At 35.8% G+C, this 16435-nt stretch overlaps 2 protein-coding genes across 11 annotated transcripts; one reads left to right on the forward strand and one right to left on the reverse strand.

Moving 5' to 3' along the window:
- The first annotated feature begins 3510 nt into the window (after nt 1-3510).
- On the forward strand, nt 3511-11221 carry LOC109002487 (U-box domain-containing protein 35-like). 9 transcript variants are annotated; one of them, XM_018980263.2, is made up of 11 exons: nt 3511-3746; nt 4239-4331; nt 4785-5015; nt 5598-5719; nt 5800-5921; nt 6084-6277; nt 6659-6978; nt 7582-7683; nt 8423-8851; nt 9349-10101; nt 10619-11221. In XM_018980263.2, exons 3-11 carry the CDS (start codon nt 4817-4819, stop codon nt 10799-10801), a joined length of 2424 nt encoding a protein of 807 aa, XP_018835808.1. In that variant the 5' UTR covers nt 3511-3746; nt 4239-4331; nt 4785-4816; the 3' UTR covers nt 10802-11221. The 9 variants fall into 9 exon arrangements, with proteins under 9 accessions (XP_018835808.1, XP_018835805.1, XP_018835804.1 ...); XM_018980259.2 differs by lacking the exon at nt 3511-3746 and adding an exon at nt 3790-3975; XM_018980260.2 differs by lacking the exon at nt 4239-4331.
- Nucleotides 11222-12471: 1250 nt separating this feature from the next.
- Nucleotides 12472-14990, reverse strand: LOC109002488 (putative kinase-like protein TMKL1). Of its 2 annotated transcripts, XM_018980268.2 has the most exons (3): nt 14710-14990; nt 14020-14534; nt 12562-13419 (listed from the first exon to the last, which is right to left on the reverse strand). In XM_018980268.2, the coding sequence occupies exons 2-3, from the start codon at nt 14501-14503 to the stop codon at nt 12824-12826; spliced, it is 1080 nt and encodes a 359-aa protein (XP_018835813.1). In that variant the 5' UTR covers nt 14504-14534; nt 14710-14990; the 3' UTR covers nt 12562-12823. The 2 variants fall into 2 exon arrangements, with proteins under 2 accessions (XP_035549005.1, XP_018835813.1); XM_035693112.1 differs by having other exon boundaries at nt 12472-13419; nt 14020-14990.
- Nucleotides 14991-16435: the final 1445 nt, after the last annotated feature.

The raw sequence follows: 16435 nt of genomic DNA on the forward strand, positions 1-16435 counted from the left end.
ATTATTTTCTCAAAATACAAGTGCAGTTACTTTCAAAACGCAGGGTATTCAGAGCCAGAGAAATCTTGCCAAAAAAAAAAAAAAAAAAAAAAAAAAAGAAAAGAGAGAGAGAATAACATAGAGAGCTAAAATTACTAAATTTTAGCAACGATTTCCAAAAGAGTTCAAGTTTAAATGGACTACATCTCAAGGTAATCGGCCCATTACGGATGTCCAATGTGGTTGGGTCTAATATAATCCAGAGTCCAATAGAATAAGAAGTCTAATTAAATATTCCGACAGCTTGTAGGTAGAAAAAGCCTTCCAATATCTCCGAGCTCTGATTAAGAACTTCTGCATGTTGGTATAGAAAAATTTTATTCTCAAGCCTGCAGTTAAAGTATATTATTAAAATGTTCATATAACATAATTTAAATTATAAAATAAAATTTAAAATTTAAATATCCTTATAAATCAAATCTTATTATTTAAATGATGTAAATTGTGTGTTTTACATATTGGCTTGAGTAGAATAACCCATTAGTTTAAGGTGTCGTAGACACATTCCCAACACACAATAGAATCTTTCAATTTTCATAATTTCCATAGCACGTGCTCCAAAACTCATATTTCTTACTAGAATGACTAGATCTACACATAAATTTTATGAAATTAAATTTGTAAATTATATAGTTTGATGAGAGACGTCAAATCTATTTTATAATAAGATGAATTTTACAATTTGACGTATTACATCAAATTATATAAATCTGTCGATACAATGAGGTACAAAGTCCAAGTACTAAGCCAGGCATCTAATTAATAATTTAGCATGTGCAAACCATTTACAATAGTAATCTAAACAGATCCATATTGATCCATATATAGAGATTATGAACGCAGGGATAAGAGCGGCCTGTTCATACTTCTTTGCAACCCAAAAACATCCCTTTTGGAGTTTCATGCAAGATCATCATGTGGGCCGATTTGAAAGGGAAAATTAGAAAAGTATGCAACTTAAAAATAATATAAAACGACTTTTACGGCCAGCCGAGTCTTGGTCTTCGTCGTCTTCTCGAAAACTCGCATGAGACAAGAGGCGCCAGGCCAACATGTTTACATGGCTTCCGAGCGAAGACTTATGAGCTGTTATAGCTAACAAATTTCACATCAGCTTTGTCATCTTAAATTGAAGAGGTAGGGGAAAACAAAAGTGGGAAACTGTGAATAAACCATATTTTGAAGACGGCTTTGAAGAGACCTCTCTCTCTCTCTCTCTCTCTGAATAAGCAGAAAGTGACATGCATGAAACCAAAGGCCAAAGGAAAAACTGCAGTCCAAAGAAGGCCAAACTTGTGAAACCGGAATCCGGAAATTGATCTTGAGTTGACCTGACATGCATTGCTTGTAGAAGTCAAGGTCATGAGATACATAATTACGAAGGAAGTTGTTAGATAGGATGATCACGGCAGCTGTTCCACGTGATCTCCATTGACACATGATTTGTTTGAAGTCCATGAATCCCTGCCTAAAGTTGACGAGGACAACTTAATTTCTATATTACCTTAATTTTATAGCTTAATTTTAATTATTAATATGACTAAAAATAACAAAATTTAAAAGAAAGAGAAATGCTGCATTGTATATATATGATTATTTAGTTATTAGGAAAAAAAATCCGACAAGGCAATTAAACTTTTTTTTTTAAAGAAACAATTTCGTTGATGAGATAAACTTAAATCATACAAGCTAATCATCCATAACAGAATTTATAACCTCAACAGGACCATCCTCTAACCAGACTTTTTCACTAACATCATTGATTGCCAACTTAGCTGCTATGTGAGCAACTTTATTAGCAGACATGTGTACAAAAGATAGTCGCCATGCTGGATTGTAGTCCATCAGCTGCTGCAAATCCTCTTTCACTTGACCAAGCCAAGAATTATCTTCATTTTTAGAGTTGACAGCATCTACAATAACTTTAGCATCCCCTTCAAACCTCACTTGATTCAATCCTAACTTGGTACAAAGTACCATGGTTCTGTAAAGGGTATAACTTTCTGCTTGAAAAACCAAGGAAACATGTTCCTTATAAGCTGTCAAACAAGCTTGCAAACCTCCTTTAATCCCCATAAAAAATCATGGAGCATATATGTAAGAGGGAGAATTCGTCTAAGTTCGGCCCAATTATATTAAGAGCGGTGCTACTCTGTTGCCTAAGTAGTACCGTTCTATGTAACTACTAGCTAGGCCAAATTGGGTTTTTTTTATATTTTCTTTTCAATTTTATTTTTTGAAATGAGGTGTCAAATTTAGGTGTTAAAGTAGCATTCTTCTTATATTAATTACTTTGTTCTCTTGGAAAGTAAAGGAGCTTTATTAATTAGTAATTTGATCTGATCTCCCCCAATTATGTATTATATGGACTATACCCATGTGTCTTTTTTATATTTCTATTTGCTAATATATATAGTATTATTTATTAAAAAAAATTGGTAAAAAAAAAAAGAAAAGAAATTGGTTTTCAAAATTTTTGATTCTCACATTAAGTACGTGTGGTATCTAAAGTTTCCAATTATTCTAATGACCTAAGACTACGACCAACCACTTCTTGTTAAAGTAATAATTAGCAAAAGCTTGGATTTGTCTCTCTCAAATCAAGCTTTCCTTAAGAGTTTAAATAGTGTGATATCACTAAAGTATACATAAGTATACAAAAGTATATATACTTATGTACCCTTTAAAAAAAAAAGTATACAAAAGTAATTTATAAAAAATATTAAAAATTCATGCGATTGATTTCCTGTCAAGTATCTTTCAAAAAAAAAAAAAAAAAAAGGTATCTTTCCTTGTATTATAATTCTGTATACGTTTTTTTATATAAAAAAGAAATGATTTTAAAAAAATGGGTAGAGTTATTTTTTCTCAACAATATGTGTATAGAAGTGCTAAATAAAAAATAAAAAAAAATTATACAAAAGTAGGTGTAATGATACCTTTATCTCAAAAATAGATTCACAAATTACTATAACTTGATTTATTAAATTTATTTTATTATAAAAATAATTTTATAATTTAACGTTTCATATTATAAATCTCGATAATTATGTTACATCTATATAATCTGTCGTCGGTGGTCCATAAATATATCTATATCTCATAATTATAAAAGAATATTTTCGGACGCGTTGCCTTACATCCCACAGAAGATTCCTAGCAGCTTCAGATTCTGAACATGAACGTTCGATACCGACCACGGAGTGGTTGGGCAAATAATTGCCACGCTGTCTGGTCCCAGTCCCCCAGGAACACCCCACGCAGCTCATGACGATGGGCTGGGTCAAAAAATAGTTGGTTAGAAGATCAACTTCGCATAAACACGTGAATTTTTAAGAGTTTACCGGCAGTAATTTTCTTCAAACGGCAATGCTAAATAGATAAGATATAGTCAAAGAGTTGCTTTGAACCGTTTAGCTTTTGGGTATTAGAACTATTTATTTATTTATTTTAATTTATGGTTGGGTATTAGAACTAAGAAGATAAAGAGTCTTTGTTGGAAACAAAAGCAATTCGAATTCTACAAGCTCTATAATCAGAAACAAACCGTTCCCGTATAGGATTAAATAAATAAATTACAAGCTGTGTGCTTGTAATTCCCAGAGATGAATTCCTCCGACGGCACGGTCTCTTAAATATTTGGCAGCAAACTGTGTTCGTGGCGTAGTCTTTCACGTCACATGGGTTCATCTAGAATTTTCAAACAAGTATGTTTATTTCAACGGCTGTGTTGCCAAAATGGAATATATTATACTTCCTTGAGTAACTGGGAATAGATATTGTGTTTGGACTTTCGCAAGGGTTTTCGTATTTAGAGAATTATCAATTATGGGTCATCTTTTATCAAAAACAAATTATGGGTCATCTTTATTCTTGCTCGGGAGGCGCTGAAGTTTAAAGTTGGTGCGCATGGTTTTGTTTCTGTCCCATTTTGAGGTTCATTTTGGCATTTCTATATGTCTACTTTCTACACTCTTGAATTATTGTGTTTTTCGTTGAACTTTTGTCATTTCATTGATTTTTTGTCCGTAAGTCGATGTGATTCTTTGTGGGTTTTGAAAATTCTTCTTGTTCTGTGACTCATGAGTGATATTTTCGTCGAGGCTTGCATCTGGGTTTCAAAAACCAAGTAACCCGTAGCTCGTTGTTTTGATTATTTGACTGCAACTTCGTGAAACTTCGTCTCTCTTGGTGTGCAGAATCTCTTGGGTTTTTGAATTTCTTTTGTTCCATCGTGAAGCCTGAGTAGGAGCAGTGTTTTACAAATTTTACATCTGGGTTCTGGAAGTCAAGTATGCCATTGGGGAAATACTCTCTCTCTCTTTCTCTCTGAATTGGTGTTGCATAATATCATTTCATGTCTCGGTCTTTAAATTAGACTCGCAAGCTATCAAACTAGGGAACTAGTTACTCTCTGTGGGTCTGGGAGACCTACCGTTTCAAATTCTTGTTTTGGAACAGTTAGATGTGTATTGCTTCTGGGTTTTGTGGTGTTTGTCTCAGCTGTTCTGTATGCATGTTTTGTGTGTATTCTTTGTAAAATCTAACTTTTAGATTGGATACCAATAGGGGTCATTTTGGGAAAAAAGAAATCCATTTTATGCAATTTCAAAATTATCCGATGTGCAGTTGTTAATCAACCTCAACTCTTCTCGTATAGTGTTATAATATTCTGTATAAAAGTTTTCGTTTTGATCCATGGCTAGTACTGCAGTCCTCTCATGTTTTACTTCAAAATGTTACAGAGGATTTCTTCCTAACAAGGAGAGGCACAGTAATGGATAGAAGTGAAGTAGAAGCAGATGAGAATCTTACGCCACTACCTTCCTCATCTTCAGTTGTTGCAGTAGCTGTTGACGGAAAAAGAAAAAGCAAGCATATAGTACAATGGTCACTGGAGAAGTTTGTTCCTGAGGGGAATGCTATCTTCAAGCTGATACATGTCCGTGCAAGGATTAGTTCAGTTCCTACACCTAGTAAGCCATGTGCTTTAGTTTCTATGTTCAGAGGATGGGGAACTGTTATGTAGCATTTGAACACTTTTTTTCAGCTAACCGACATATGTAGAAACTTCAAGGGTATAAGAAATGTTCAGAAATCATTAACTGTACTTTTCAAAAAAACGTGGAAGATTTGACTGGTTTAAGTAATCCTTGAAGTGTTGTTCTATCAATTAGCAAAACAGAAATAATATTCTATCAGTTAATACCATCATCATGGCCAGGATTCCATTAGTTCTGTCTTCAAAAGGTTTCATATAATTTCTGGCACCTTGAAGATTATTAGCACGAGTGAGGTCCAGAGATCTCCATTTGAATCTTTGGATACTTGAGGAAAAAGAAAGGGAAATTGTTAACAATATTTTGAGAGATTTGATGGATTTTTTCTCCTTCTACTCTACTTTCTCAAGATGCAAACTGACTCATCCAATGTTTAACTTTCTCCAGTGCAAAACTCTAGAAAGATTACATTTGCCATTTTGTTATTGTAAGTTACAGAAAAGAATCAGTGGATCTCACCAAGTAGTTTTCTTCTGACTATCTGCATTGTTATTCCAGTGGGGAATTCGATTCCAATTTCACAAGTTAGGGAAGAAGTAGCAGCTGCTTACATAAAGGATATAGAGTGGCAGACAAGTGAAATGCTTCTTCCTTATAAGAAATTGTGTATACAGAAAAAGGTCAACATATATTGTGTTTCGAAATTTGATCTAGAATAAATCCAGGCATAGGATCTTAACTTGCCCTGCTCTGGTTACAGGTAGAAGTAGATGTTATAGTGATTGAATCAAATGATGTGGCAAATGCAATAGCAGAGGAGGTTGCTAAGCATGGTATCAACAAGCTTGTTATAGGAGCTTCATCTCGTGGCTTGTTTACAAGGTATTTACTTGGCGTGGTTTACATCCTCTCAAGTATCAGATTTTCATTTTATAAGAATAGGTTGGAAATATCCCTCTAATTTCTTGTTTGTATATTTCCAAGCTCATTATTCATATGCATCATGATTGCTCTTGTTAACAAGATGTTTTTTAATATTTATAGGAAACTTAAAGGTGTATCTTCGAGAATCGCAGTATGTGCTCCAGAATTTTGTACAGTCTATGCTGTTTCGAAAGGGAAGTTGTCTTCTATACGCCCATCCAGTATAGAAACAAATGGAAGCATTAGAGATGACAGTAGTGAGACAAGTTGTTCTACTACAAATTCATCAAGCTACACTTTCAGTTCACAGATAGGTATATGCACTTTACATAAATTCTGATCTACATCTGCCAATTAAAGAGTATGGTATAGAACTTTTTTTCCCCGGGCTGTGGACTTCTTTGTTTCAGAAGGTTATTTACATTCATACATTCACCTAATTTTTTAATTTATCAATCAATTTATTTAATTTTGAGCATTCACCTAAGTTTGTTTCAATAATTAGAATAGCATATCATCAGTTCTAACTGGGATTTGGGATGTCCTTGTCTCTCTATAGTAGAACTGAAGTTTGGAAATTCATTACTATTGCATACATTTTAGTTCAATAAATTTGATTCTCAGCTCCTAATCTATACAATGATGAATTGGCATATAAAAGATGTGACACCTCTCTTCTGTTTTCTGGCATGCAGACCATGGTTCAGTTGCTTTGAACTCTCATTTTGATTCTCCTTCCCTACCAATGCAGCGATTTCAAGCTCTCGCAACTATTAACCAGACCCTTCTTAAGACAAGAACAAGTTCAGTTGAAAGCAGTCACTTTAGATGCCAGTCTTTGGATATCAGGGAAGGGAAGGATGATCTGAGTTCCTGTGCCACTAATGCAGATAGTGGACATGCACTAAGTCGGACCTCTAGTTGCAAAAGCTTGCCAACAGATAATCAGTCATGGATTTCTGATCAAGCTTCCACCTCAGACATGCTCACTGAGTATCTGTCATCTGAGAGCCAGGTAGCCTTTTCAAATTTCTTTTGACTTTATATGGTGCTTGTCACTGTATCATAGATAAAGGGTGTTTTGGCATTGCTACTGAGCTGCGTGTCCAAAAGTTCCCCCTGGAGATTGACATTGGATACTGCATCTGCTTTGGACAAAGATTATATTTCTTTTCGGATTTGAATCTTTATGTGAAATAGCTTTATCATCTAAAGTTTTTGGACATAAAGTTCCCATTAATGAGTATCAAGGTTAGTGCAAGCCTTTTTGACAGTAACATACAAGCATGTCTGAGTTAGGAATTGATAAAGAATGTTATTTTACATTTCTTTACCTTTGAGCAAGCAAATCCAGTAGCAGAAGAAGGCAGATGGAGATAGTCGATGTAACTGAGCCTGAATACTGTATGGTGATTGAGAAGTCCAAAATGCCCTCTGTTGACTAATAAAAGACATTTATCTAAATCATTGAGCAAAAAGCGTTTCAGGAAGGCTGAGTATAATTCCCTTCACATATAATCATATACATATACATGTCAATTTTAGCATACATTCTGAAGTTTATAAACACTCATTTGTGTTTCTGAAGTTTCATGTTGGTTTTTACTTATATGGGCAGGAAAATTTGAATTTTGAGCTAGAAAAGCTAAGAATGGAACTCAGACATGCCCGGGGAATGTATGCAATAGCTCAAAGCGAGACAAATGATGCCTCATTGAAGGTAAACGTTGGTTTTCTTTTATTGACCAAAATATCCTTTAAACTGCTGTTTTTCTCTAAATTTTACCTGGCTAAATACTAGAAAATGATTTTCCAAGATCTTGGGTTTGGACCAAACTAGTAGCAGACCCCATGCTATGCACGAGTATAATTGGAATTATTAAATAAAATAAATATATATATTTAAGTCAACATCCCTTGAACCATCATGCAACAAAGAGAACCTTTTAAGAGAATCGCCAATGTTAACACCTTGATCTCCAAAACTTAGTGGGGCACCTTATTCTTTTCTCCTCTTACTCTTCTTATGTTTGTACATTAATAATGTGCCAAGTAATTATATTCATCGAAAATGATAAATTATATAATTTTTTAACTTCAAAATTTGATAACCTTTACGAATCCATTGATTACAAAAAAGGGTGCAGGTTATGAAAACCAAAAGACTTGTTAGATATTGTAATAAATTTTGTAACAAAAGTTAAATGCTACATTAGTGTTTAATAAAACGGCATCTTCAGATTTTATCCAAAATCATGGGAGAGAAGATGGGGGATGTTGACGTGGATGAACAGAAACAAAACTCATTAAAGACTACTGCTTCCATAATATGTATTGTAGTAGATTGGTGCATTATAGCAATAGATATTTATTTGTTACATTTTGTCCGTCCATAATCTTCTCTTTCCTTTCCTTCTCCTTTCAAATGAAGTAACATGCAATTGTATTGCTTTGATCAGCTAAACAATCTCAATAAATGCCGATTGGAGGAAGCAATGAAGCTTAAGGAGATCAATCTCAAAGAGGAGATGGCCAAGAAATTAGCAAGACAAGAGAAAGAGAGGTATGAAGCTGCGAAAAGAGAAGTCACACACGTGAGACAATCTACTGAAAGAGAAACATCCCAACGAAAAGAAGCCGAGATGAAGGCTATTCATGATGCTAAAGAGAAAGAGAAGCTCGAGAATGCTCTTGTGGGCCCAGTGCACCAATACCGAAAGTTCACATGGGACGAGATTGTGTCTGCCACCTCATTCTTTTCTGAAGATCTTAAAATAGGAATGGGGGCATATGGATCAGTTTATAAATGTAGTTTTCATCATACAACTGCAGCAGTGAAAGTTCTTCACTCTAAAGAGAGTCGCAAGACTAAGCAATTTCAGCAGGAGGTATAACAAAATTGTTGGTAAAATGTAAACATATAATTTGTTAGTCATGCATGCATGGTTGCACATGCACACACACACGCACGCACATATATATTGTATATGCGTATTAAAAGTGCACGTTAAGATTTTCGTGTTTTAAATTCTATCTATGTGCTCTATCTATGGTCTTTCATGTTGAAGTTAAGATGGTATTCTTAACGTTTTGCTCAATGGATAAAAATAGCATCTTCAAGATTAATTCTTGTACAGAAATGTGCTTATATAAAGTGTGACGTTTTAGCCTTTGATTAACCTTCCCACTTCTACAATTCAGTTGGTTTCCAGTTTATAAGATGCTACCACTTCCAACCAATAATAAAACTAAATAAAGGCAACTTACCTACTGCTTTTCTTTTCATATCTTGTGATTTGCTATTATTTTGAATGGAAAGACAGAAAAAAAGGGGGAATGTAAAGTATTGACTGAATACTTGCATATGTTTTCTATTGGCTTTCAGCTTAAAATATTGAGCGAGATTCGTCATCCACATTTACTTCTCCTTCTTGGAGCATGTATAGATCATGGTTGTCTTGTGTACGAGTACATGGAGAGTGGTAGCCTGGAGGACAGGTTGCTAAGGAAAAATGGTACACCCCCTATCCCTTGGTTTGAGAGGTTCAGAATAGCTTGGGAAGTAGCCTCAGTGCTCGCCTTTCTTCACAACGCAAAGCCAAAACCAGTTATCCACCGTGATCTGAAACCGGCAAACATTTTGCTTGACCACAACCTCGTAAGCAAGATCGGTGATGTTGGCCTTTCTACGATTGTTCATACAGATCCTACTTCTATGTCTACTTTATACAAGGACACGGGGCCTGTTGGGACACTTTGCTACATAGATCCTGAGTATCAAAGGACAGGTTTAATCTCTCCAAAGTCTGATGTGTATGCCTTTGGGATGGTGATTTTGCAGTTGCTGACTGCAAAACCAGCAATGGCACTGGCCCATGTGGTGGAAACTGCTTTGAGTGATGGGCTTTTATCTGAGATTTTGGACCAAGAGGCTGGTAATTGGCCAGTTGAGGAGACAAAGCAATTGGCTGAACTTGGACTGAGCTGTGCTGAGCTTCGGCGCAGAGACAGGCCTGATTTGAAAGATAAAGTACTTCCTGCACTGGAGAGATTGAAGGAGGTTGGTGATAGGGCTCGAGGTTTGATTTCTAGAGTTCAATCTGCACCTCCAAACCACTTAATCTGCCCAATTCTGAAGGTATGTTTGGCAATATTTATAGCTCCTACTTGGGTAATATGGTTCTGGTGAACTGAAAAGTTAGGCAGAATACTGTCACCCTTTATACCAAATCTGGAAGCCATCTAGATGTTAATACACAGACACAAAATATGTGTGTGTGTGTGTGTGTCACCTGCACACATGCCCGCACGCACACACACAATATGTATTGAAAGATGCATTTATGCAGCAATTATAGAACCTCTTATCGGATGCTTACTGGGTCATGCATATGTCTGGCTGGGCTCATATTTGTTAAAAATATTTCCCTTCCCCATGCCTACTTCTATTTTATGTTACCTTTTGAGATTTACTTCATTCTTCTTTCTTCTTTTTTCTTTTCTGTTTCTCCAATTCAAACCGGGATGGATGGTCTTTTTGTGTTTTTCTTTTTTAGACCAGTATATAGCTGCGATTACGTTTGGATATTGCTTTTCACCATCTTCATGGGAAGTCCCCTTACAATGATTGTCACTGGTGTGTATTTTTGTTGCAGGATGTGATGACTGACCCTTGTGTCGCCGCAGATGGTTACACTTATGACCGCAGAGCGATAGAGCTATGGCTTGAAGTGAACGACAAATCGCCAATGACAAATATGCCATTGCCTCATAACAATCTGATTCCCAATTACACTCTTTTATCTGCGATCATGGAGTTCAAGTCCAGAGGCCAATAACATTCTCTATTGGTTTTTCAGAATAACACTGAAATTTGTTATTGGGAGTCCCGTGACCAATGAAATCTGCCTTGCTTTATAGTTGTGCAAGTTCTTAAGCATTGAATGAAGTATTTGCTACCACAAGATTGTTCTCACGGGTTCAGGAAAGTGATCAGGATAACGCCTACGATTGTTTCTTTGCAGATTCCTTATTGAAAAATCACTTGTATTTATAACCAAAAGCAATGAAAGATGAAAATGAAAACCGAGATGTTTAGTGTTGTAACTTGTAGATGCTACTTTTGCATTTGGCGACTGTGTTTTTGACCGCATATCGTCTCAGATGTGAAATATATTAATGAAAAGAAGCATGGTTGAATATAATTTGACAGTGTACAACATTAATTTATTGATGTTTGAATAGTTCTTATTTAATGATATTCTGCAGTGCATGTTTCAAAAGGAACTATCATCTCTTTACCAGAGAAAGAGAAGAAAGCAAATAGAGAAAAAAAGAAAAAGAAAAGAAACACAGTTAGAAAAAGATACTTAGCCAATTAATAGTCCTCATTTATGGCACACGAAATCCTTATAGCCAATTAATGATGTTTTTTCATCATCTAAATATAAGATGCTTGCTAGAGGATGTCTTACCCACTTCAGATTCCACACTAATGTCTGTCCCCAAACTTGGTCTCGTCTTTGATTGCCTATCATAAAGTATCATATACCGACCATAAGATCAATTGACAATCCAACCGGTCAGATTGGCAGGTTTGATCTCCTTCCTTGAAAACATTGAACTTTTCTTGAACAATGAGGATATATGGTGTACATAATTAGATCAGATATGATTGTCACATTGACAACTTCTTAAGCAAGAACATTGGAGGAAAAAACACACTCAATGCATTGATTACTCCAATGGCCCAGCATTAAATAAGGTGGAGAAAGCAGAGGTAGATCTGACCAAAGTGGTTAATCTCTTTTAATAGGGTAGTTGTGGTTATTATGAGATTTACTATAATCCCCTCCCCCACCACCTCATCTGTCAGTTGGACACTGAGAGATAGAGAGAGACAGATGTATTAGGAAATATGGATTGTGGTATTGATTTCTGCATAAGACCTTATCTATGAATTTATATACTGATAAGTCTACTAAAGATCGGCATTATTCTGAGTTTATTTTTATAAAATTACTTTATAGGTCTAGGCACTTTTCTTATCCGCAACCATGACTCTCTGCGGTCTGGAAATGGGCTATTAATCAAGAAATAAACACCAATTCTCGCTTTTTGTTACCTGATTAATCAACACATCCTTTATACAATGTAATGTATATGAACACCCAAATGGCCTTATCATTTAGCTTCGAGTAATGCTATATATAATCATAGAGCGTGTAAGCGTTGCACACTTCATTTAAAAAATAGTGAGATCCACTACAAAAAAAATATATTTTTTTTTTACGTAGATTTTAAATTTATCTAATTTTTTTTTAATAAGAGTGTGTGATACTCGCATACTCTATAAGTGTATCTAACATTTTTGTTTAGGCTTCACCTCATATAATCACCCAGTACACTTTACAGGGCTAACTACAAGTATAAAAATTGGATACTTTTTCTCTCCAAAAAAAAAAACTTGTGCCTCCACGGTTCAAAGAACCTGATGGAATCCAAAATCTTGAGCTGCTGATATTTGACAATAAAACGTTCTAAAATGTGAAAAGTGTAATCACCATTTATATTTCTAGGATCCTTGGTGGGTGGCCAGTGACCAGAAAGTGCAACTTTTGCTTCAACTGATTAATCTTTCTCCATAAACATCAACATCACCAATACTACGATCCTTGTTGCACAGCCAAGATTTTCAACTATTTTGGATAGAAGTGTACTCATTTATCATATATGCTTTACATATATACATAATCCCTTAGGTTTTAGAGGATCGATATGTCCTCGCGCATCCCAAAATCGACCATCGCAATGAGGTACCAGCAGTACCTAGTTGGATTCTCTGCAAAATACCAAAGTTCTTATTTTCCTATATCTTCAAGCTTCCAGAGGACTTGCTTGATATTGGGCCTGACAAAATGAGAAGGAGAACAACAAGTCATAGCAAGCTGAAAGAATTTGAGGATGCGTTCTTCAGTAACCCGGCGCTCATCTTCATTGTTGTTGCTGAGAAGTATGTCTGGACGAAATAAGTCTCCGATCCTATGTCCAAGGACCGCGTTTCTCATGAAGTTAGGCAGAAAGAAATCATCATCCTCTGAAGTTGGGTTCTCATTGATCGGTTCCTTCCCTGAAAGCAGTTCAAGTAAGATTACCCCAAGGCTGTAGATATCAGTCTCTTCGCTTGCATCTCTCATTTTGATTAACTCAGGAGCTTTGTAGCCCTCAGATGCTAAAGTTTCAAGCATTTCTTGTCCAGCAGTAGCATTCAGCAGAAGGTGAAGGCCAAAGTCTGAGATGTATGGTTGGTAATTGCAATCCAAAAGTATGTTCTTAGACTTGAGGTTTCCATGGATTACGGGCTTCTGGAATTCTGTATGGAGATATTCCAAACCCTTGGCTATACCAATTGAAATGCTATAAATGATGGTCCATTTGTGAGCGTCACCGTTTCCATCTGCCAATGCATATGAAACAGAGTTGGTCTATTCAAAATATTTGAATTTCAAATGAAGAATGGTCAGTACAAAATATGCAGGAAAGCTTCTAAATCTAGTTGTTTGTTAAATGCCCATAGTTCATGCAGACCAAATAGATTCCATCTGAACTTGAGTCGGCCATTCGTTTTCAATCTGATAAAGTGCTCCTATTTCACTTCCCTTTCCTTTGCCTAATCTAAATCAGGGATTGGAGCAATCCAATGGTTTAACAATCCGTTCAGAATTAAGTATTGGTACCAAGATTAGTAAAGCGTCTAATATAAAGAATTTTCAATGAATAACAAGATAAAATAATCAGTTTTCTGTACTGAAAAACCAAAAAAACTAGGAGAAAAAGGATTATGATGATGATAAGTTCTGCTGTTCTATACATCATATGTAAGCGTAATTCAGCTTAGCAAAATTGTTGGATTATGGCTTCTGTTCCCTCATATCCCCTTAAAAGTTACAGAAAAAGGAAGAACACTGACATCCAAGTTTAGTTTCTTTTTCTTTCCATCATTTTCTCGAAAACCGATCAGAATATGAGATCATCACAAGCCATATAGACAGATTACCTCGAATGAATTCGGCCAGATTGCCGCGCCTGTAAAACGGATGAACAAGAAGCTTCTCTCCCCTCAGCCCTGCATAGAATCCTAGAAGAGGCACCAAGTTGGGATGCCTTATACATCCCAGAAGCTGAATCACATCAACAAATTCCTCACCTCTGGCACAGCAAACTGGCCTCAGAAACCTCAGAAGCCTCAACGTGGTGCTCTGCTGCATTAAGGCCTTATACAGCGTGCCATAGTTGGACTTTCCTACCACTTCGCCCGGAGCATCCAGAATGTCACTTATTGTCAGGTCCTGCCCACCATGGAAAGTGATCAAGTCCTCTATCCGAGCCTCAACTCCATATTTCTGGTCCATGTTTTCCATATCTTCACGACCATTTTTCACAGTTCTTTTGGGGTAAAACAAGATGACAAGTATGAGAACTACCAACAAAGCTGTTGAAGTTAGTCCAAGAACTAGTATGAGCATGTGGGTGTTCATCATCCTACCAAAATCCTTCTTATTTTGCGCGAGACTAATGAAAGAAAACAAAAAAAAACAAACAGAGTGAAACAACGCATTAGTACATTCTTGGATTGTGAGAATGAGTAGGGAACAAGGAATTAAGATGTGGGTACAAGGTGTCAAATCGGAAAATGACAGACAGAATGGAAATTCGATTCATTGTTGATGGAAAAAGATTTTCATACAGCTGGAAATAGAGGACCAGAAGAAGAAGATAGAATGGAACTTTGCAGGGGTGTGGAACCAATATTCTTCCAAACTATCCGATGAAAAACATCGTCGTCAATGACTCAATTAGTTAGCTACTTTGAGATCCAAGCTGGATGCGTGGCAATTACTTTTGCAGTTACGAGGTGAAAACAAAGACAGAGCAAATATACGCTGGCTCAATGTAGTGAGACAGATCTGGGCATGTGATGTTTCATCCGATTAAACTGTTGTGTTTGTGTTTCTTTTTCTGTCTCAAATTTCTTCATTTTTTTTTGGGTTTGTGGTAATTAGATCCATTGATGGATGCGTGTGCCTCTTCTTTATTGGATACTGAGGGATTAATACCTTCTTAATCACACAAACCTGGCCCCACTTAAATGCTTGAATGATTAGAGAGCACGCTCTAACAGAATAATGATAATTACAAGTTAACAACCAACGGTTGTTGGTGGTTGACTATTGTTTTCTCTCATTTTTTAATTGATACATTTATTTTACAATTTATTTAACAACTCATTAATATAATTAGGAAAATGATATTTGCAGTTTGGAGTGTGTAGTCTCTTCGTACTTTATTTTAAAAAATATATAAATTTAAAATATAAATGAAAAAATTATCTAAAATTACATAAACAAATGAATAATGATTAAAAGGTTAATGAACTACATTTCTTTATAATTTTTTTTCCCTAATAAAAGAGGCAAAAGCCCCACAATCTTATTGAAAATCCTTACTAAGGCGGAGGAAAGCCATCACTATAAGCATAAAAAAACGCTAGCGCCTAATATATGGAAGGTCCCATCTATTAGTACGTATAAGGCCACAAAAACGTCTCCCCCAAAAGGTCTCATTCTGAAATTCTACATTCCTACCCTTTGCACCCTTTCACCATAAAATCCGTCACTATGTTAGCTTCTCTATAAATATGATGAACTCGGACATTTCTTTATAAGTCTATATTACTTCATTACAGTGGTATTGGGCCTTTTAATGCACGAATTATCATTTATGTTTTGAATTGAGCATTAACTTGTAATTTTGAACTGCTTACTCTCATACTTGCTCTTAAATTCGAATAAAATTTTTAAAAAAAATCTTGATGAGATATCACATCGACTTCAAAATTACCTTCAAATTAATAATTGCTGCACATTCGTAAATACATATATATTGTCTGCATACCCTTGAAAGTTACGATCGTTGGAGAACAGATACAACAGTGTAGGGATTTCCCATTTTTCTAGTGTAGTCGATTAAGCTTCAGACCCTGTCCAGCTTTCCTCCACTTTAATTTGAAGGCTCCTTGCAAGCACTCGTCAATCAAGCTAGACTTGATCCCAGAATTTTTAGATATTATGCGCTCCCTTTTTAACTTCATTAGCTCCAAGTTTTTAGCAAGTTTATTGACTTGTTCAGAACACTGTGATATCTCTATTAAGCTGGAAAAGGGTGGTATCTACTCCTTCTCTAAGCCGAAGTCCAAAGTAAGCATGCGCAACTCTCTTCAAATGATCAAAAGAATTTTGAACCCCGCAGAGAGAAAGGCCTTCAAGTACTTCCACCAATTTCTTAGTTGATCTTCTGAGATGTCTAAAACCCTGGTGTTGTACATGCTGTCTAAAGTCCCACATAATACAGTAAATAGGCCATCTTTACTCCAGAAGATAGAGTGGTATCTGCACTGACATCCCCATATTTGG

The sequence above is a fragment of the Juglans regia genome, chromosome 8 (assembly GCF_001411555.2).
Source record: "Juglans regia cultivar Chandler chromosome 8, Walnut 2.0, whole genome shotgun sequence".
Classification (NCBI taxonomy): Eukaryota; Viridiplantae; Streptophyta; class Magnoliopsida; order Fagales; family Juglandaceae; genus Juglans; species Juglans regia.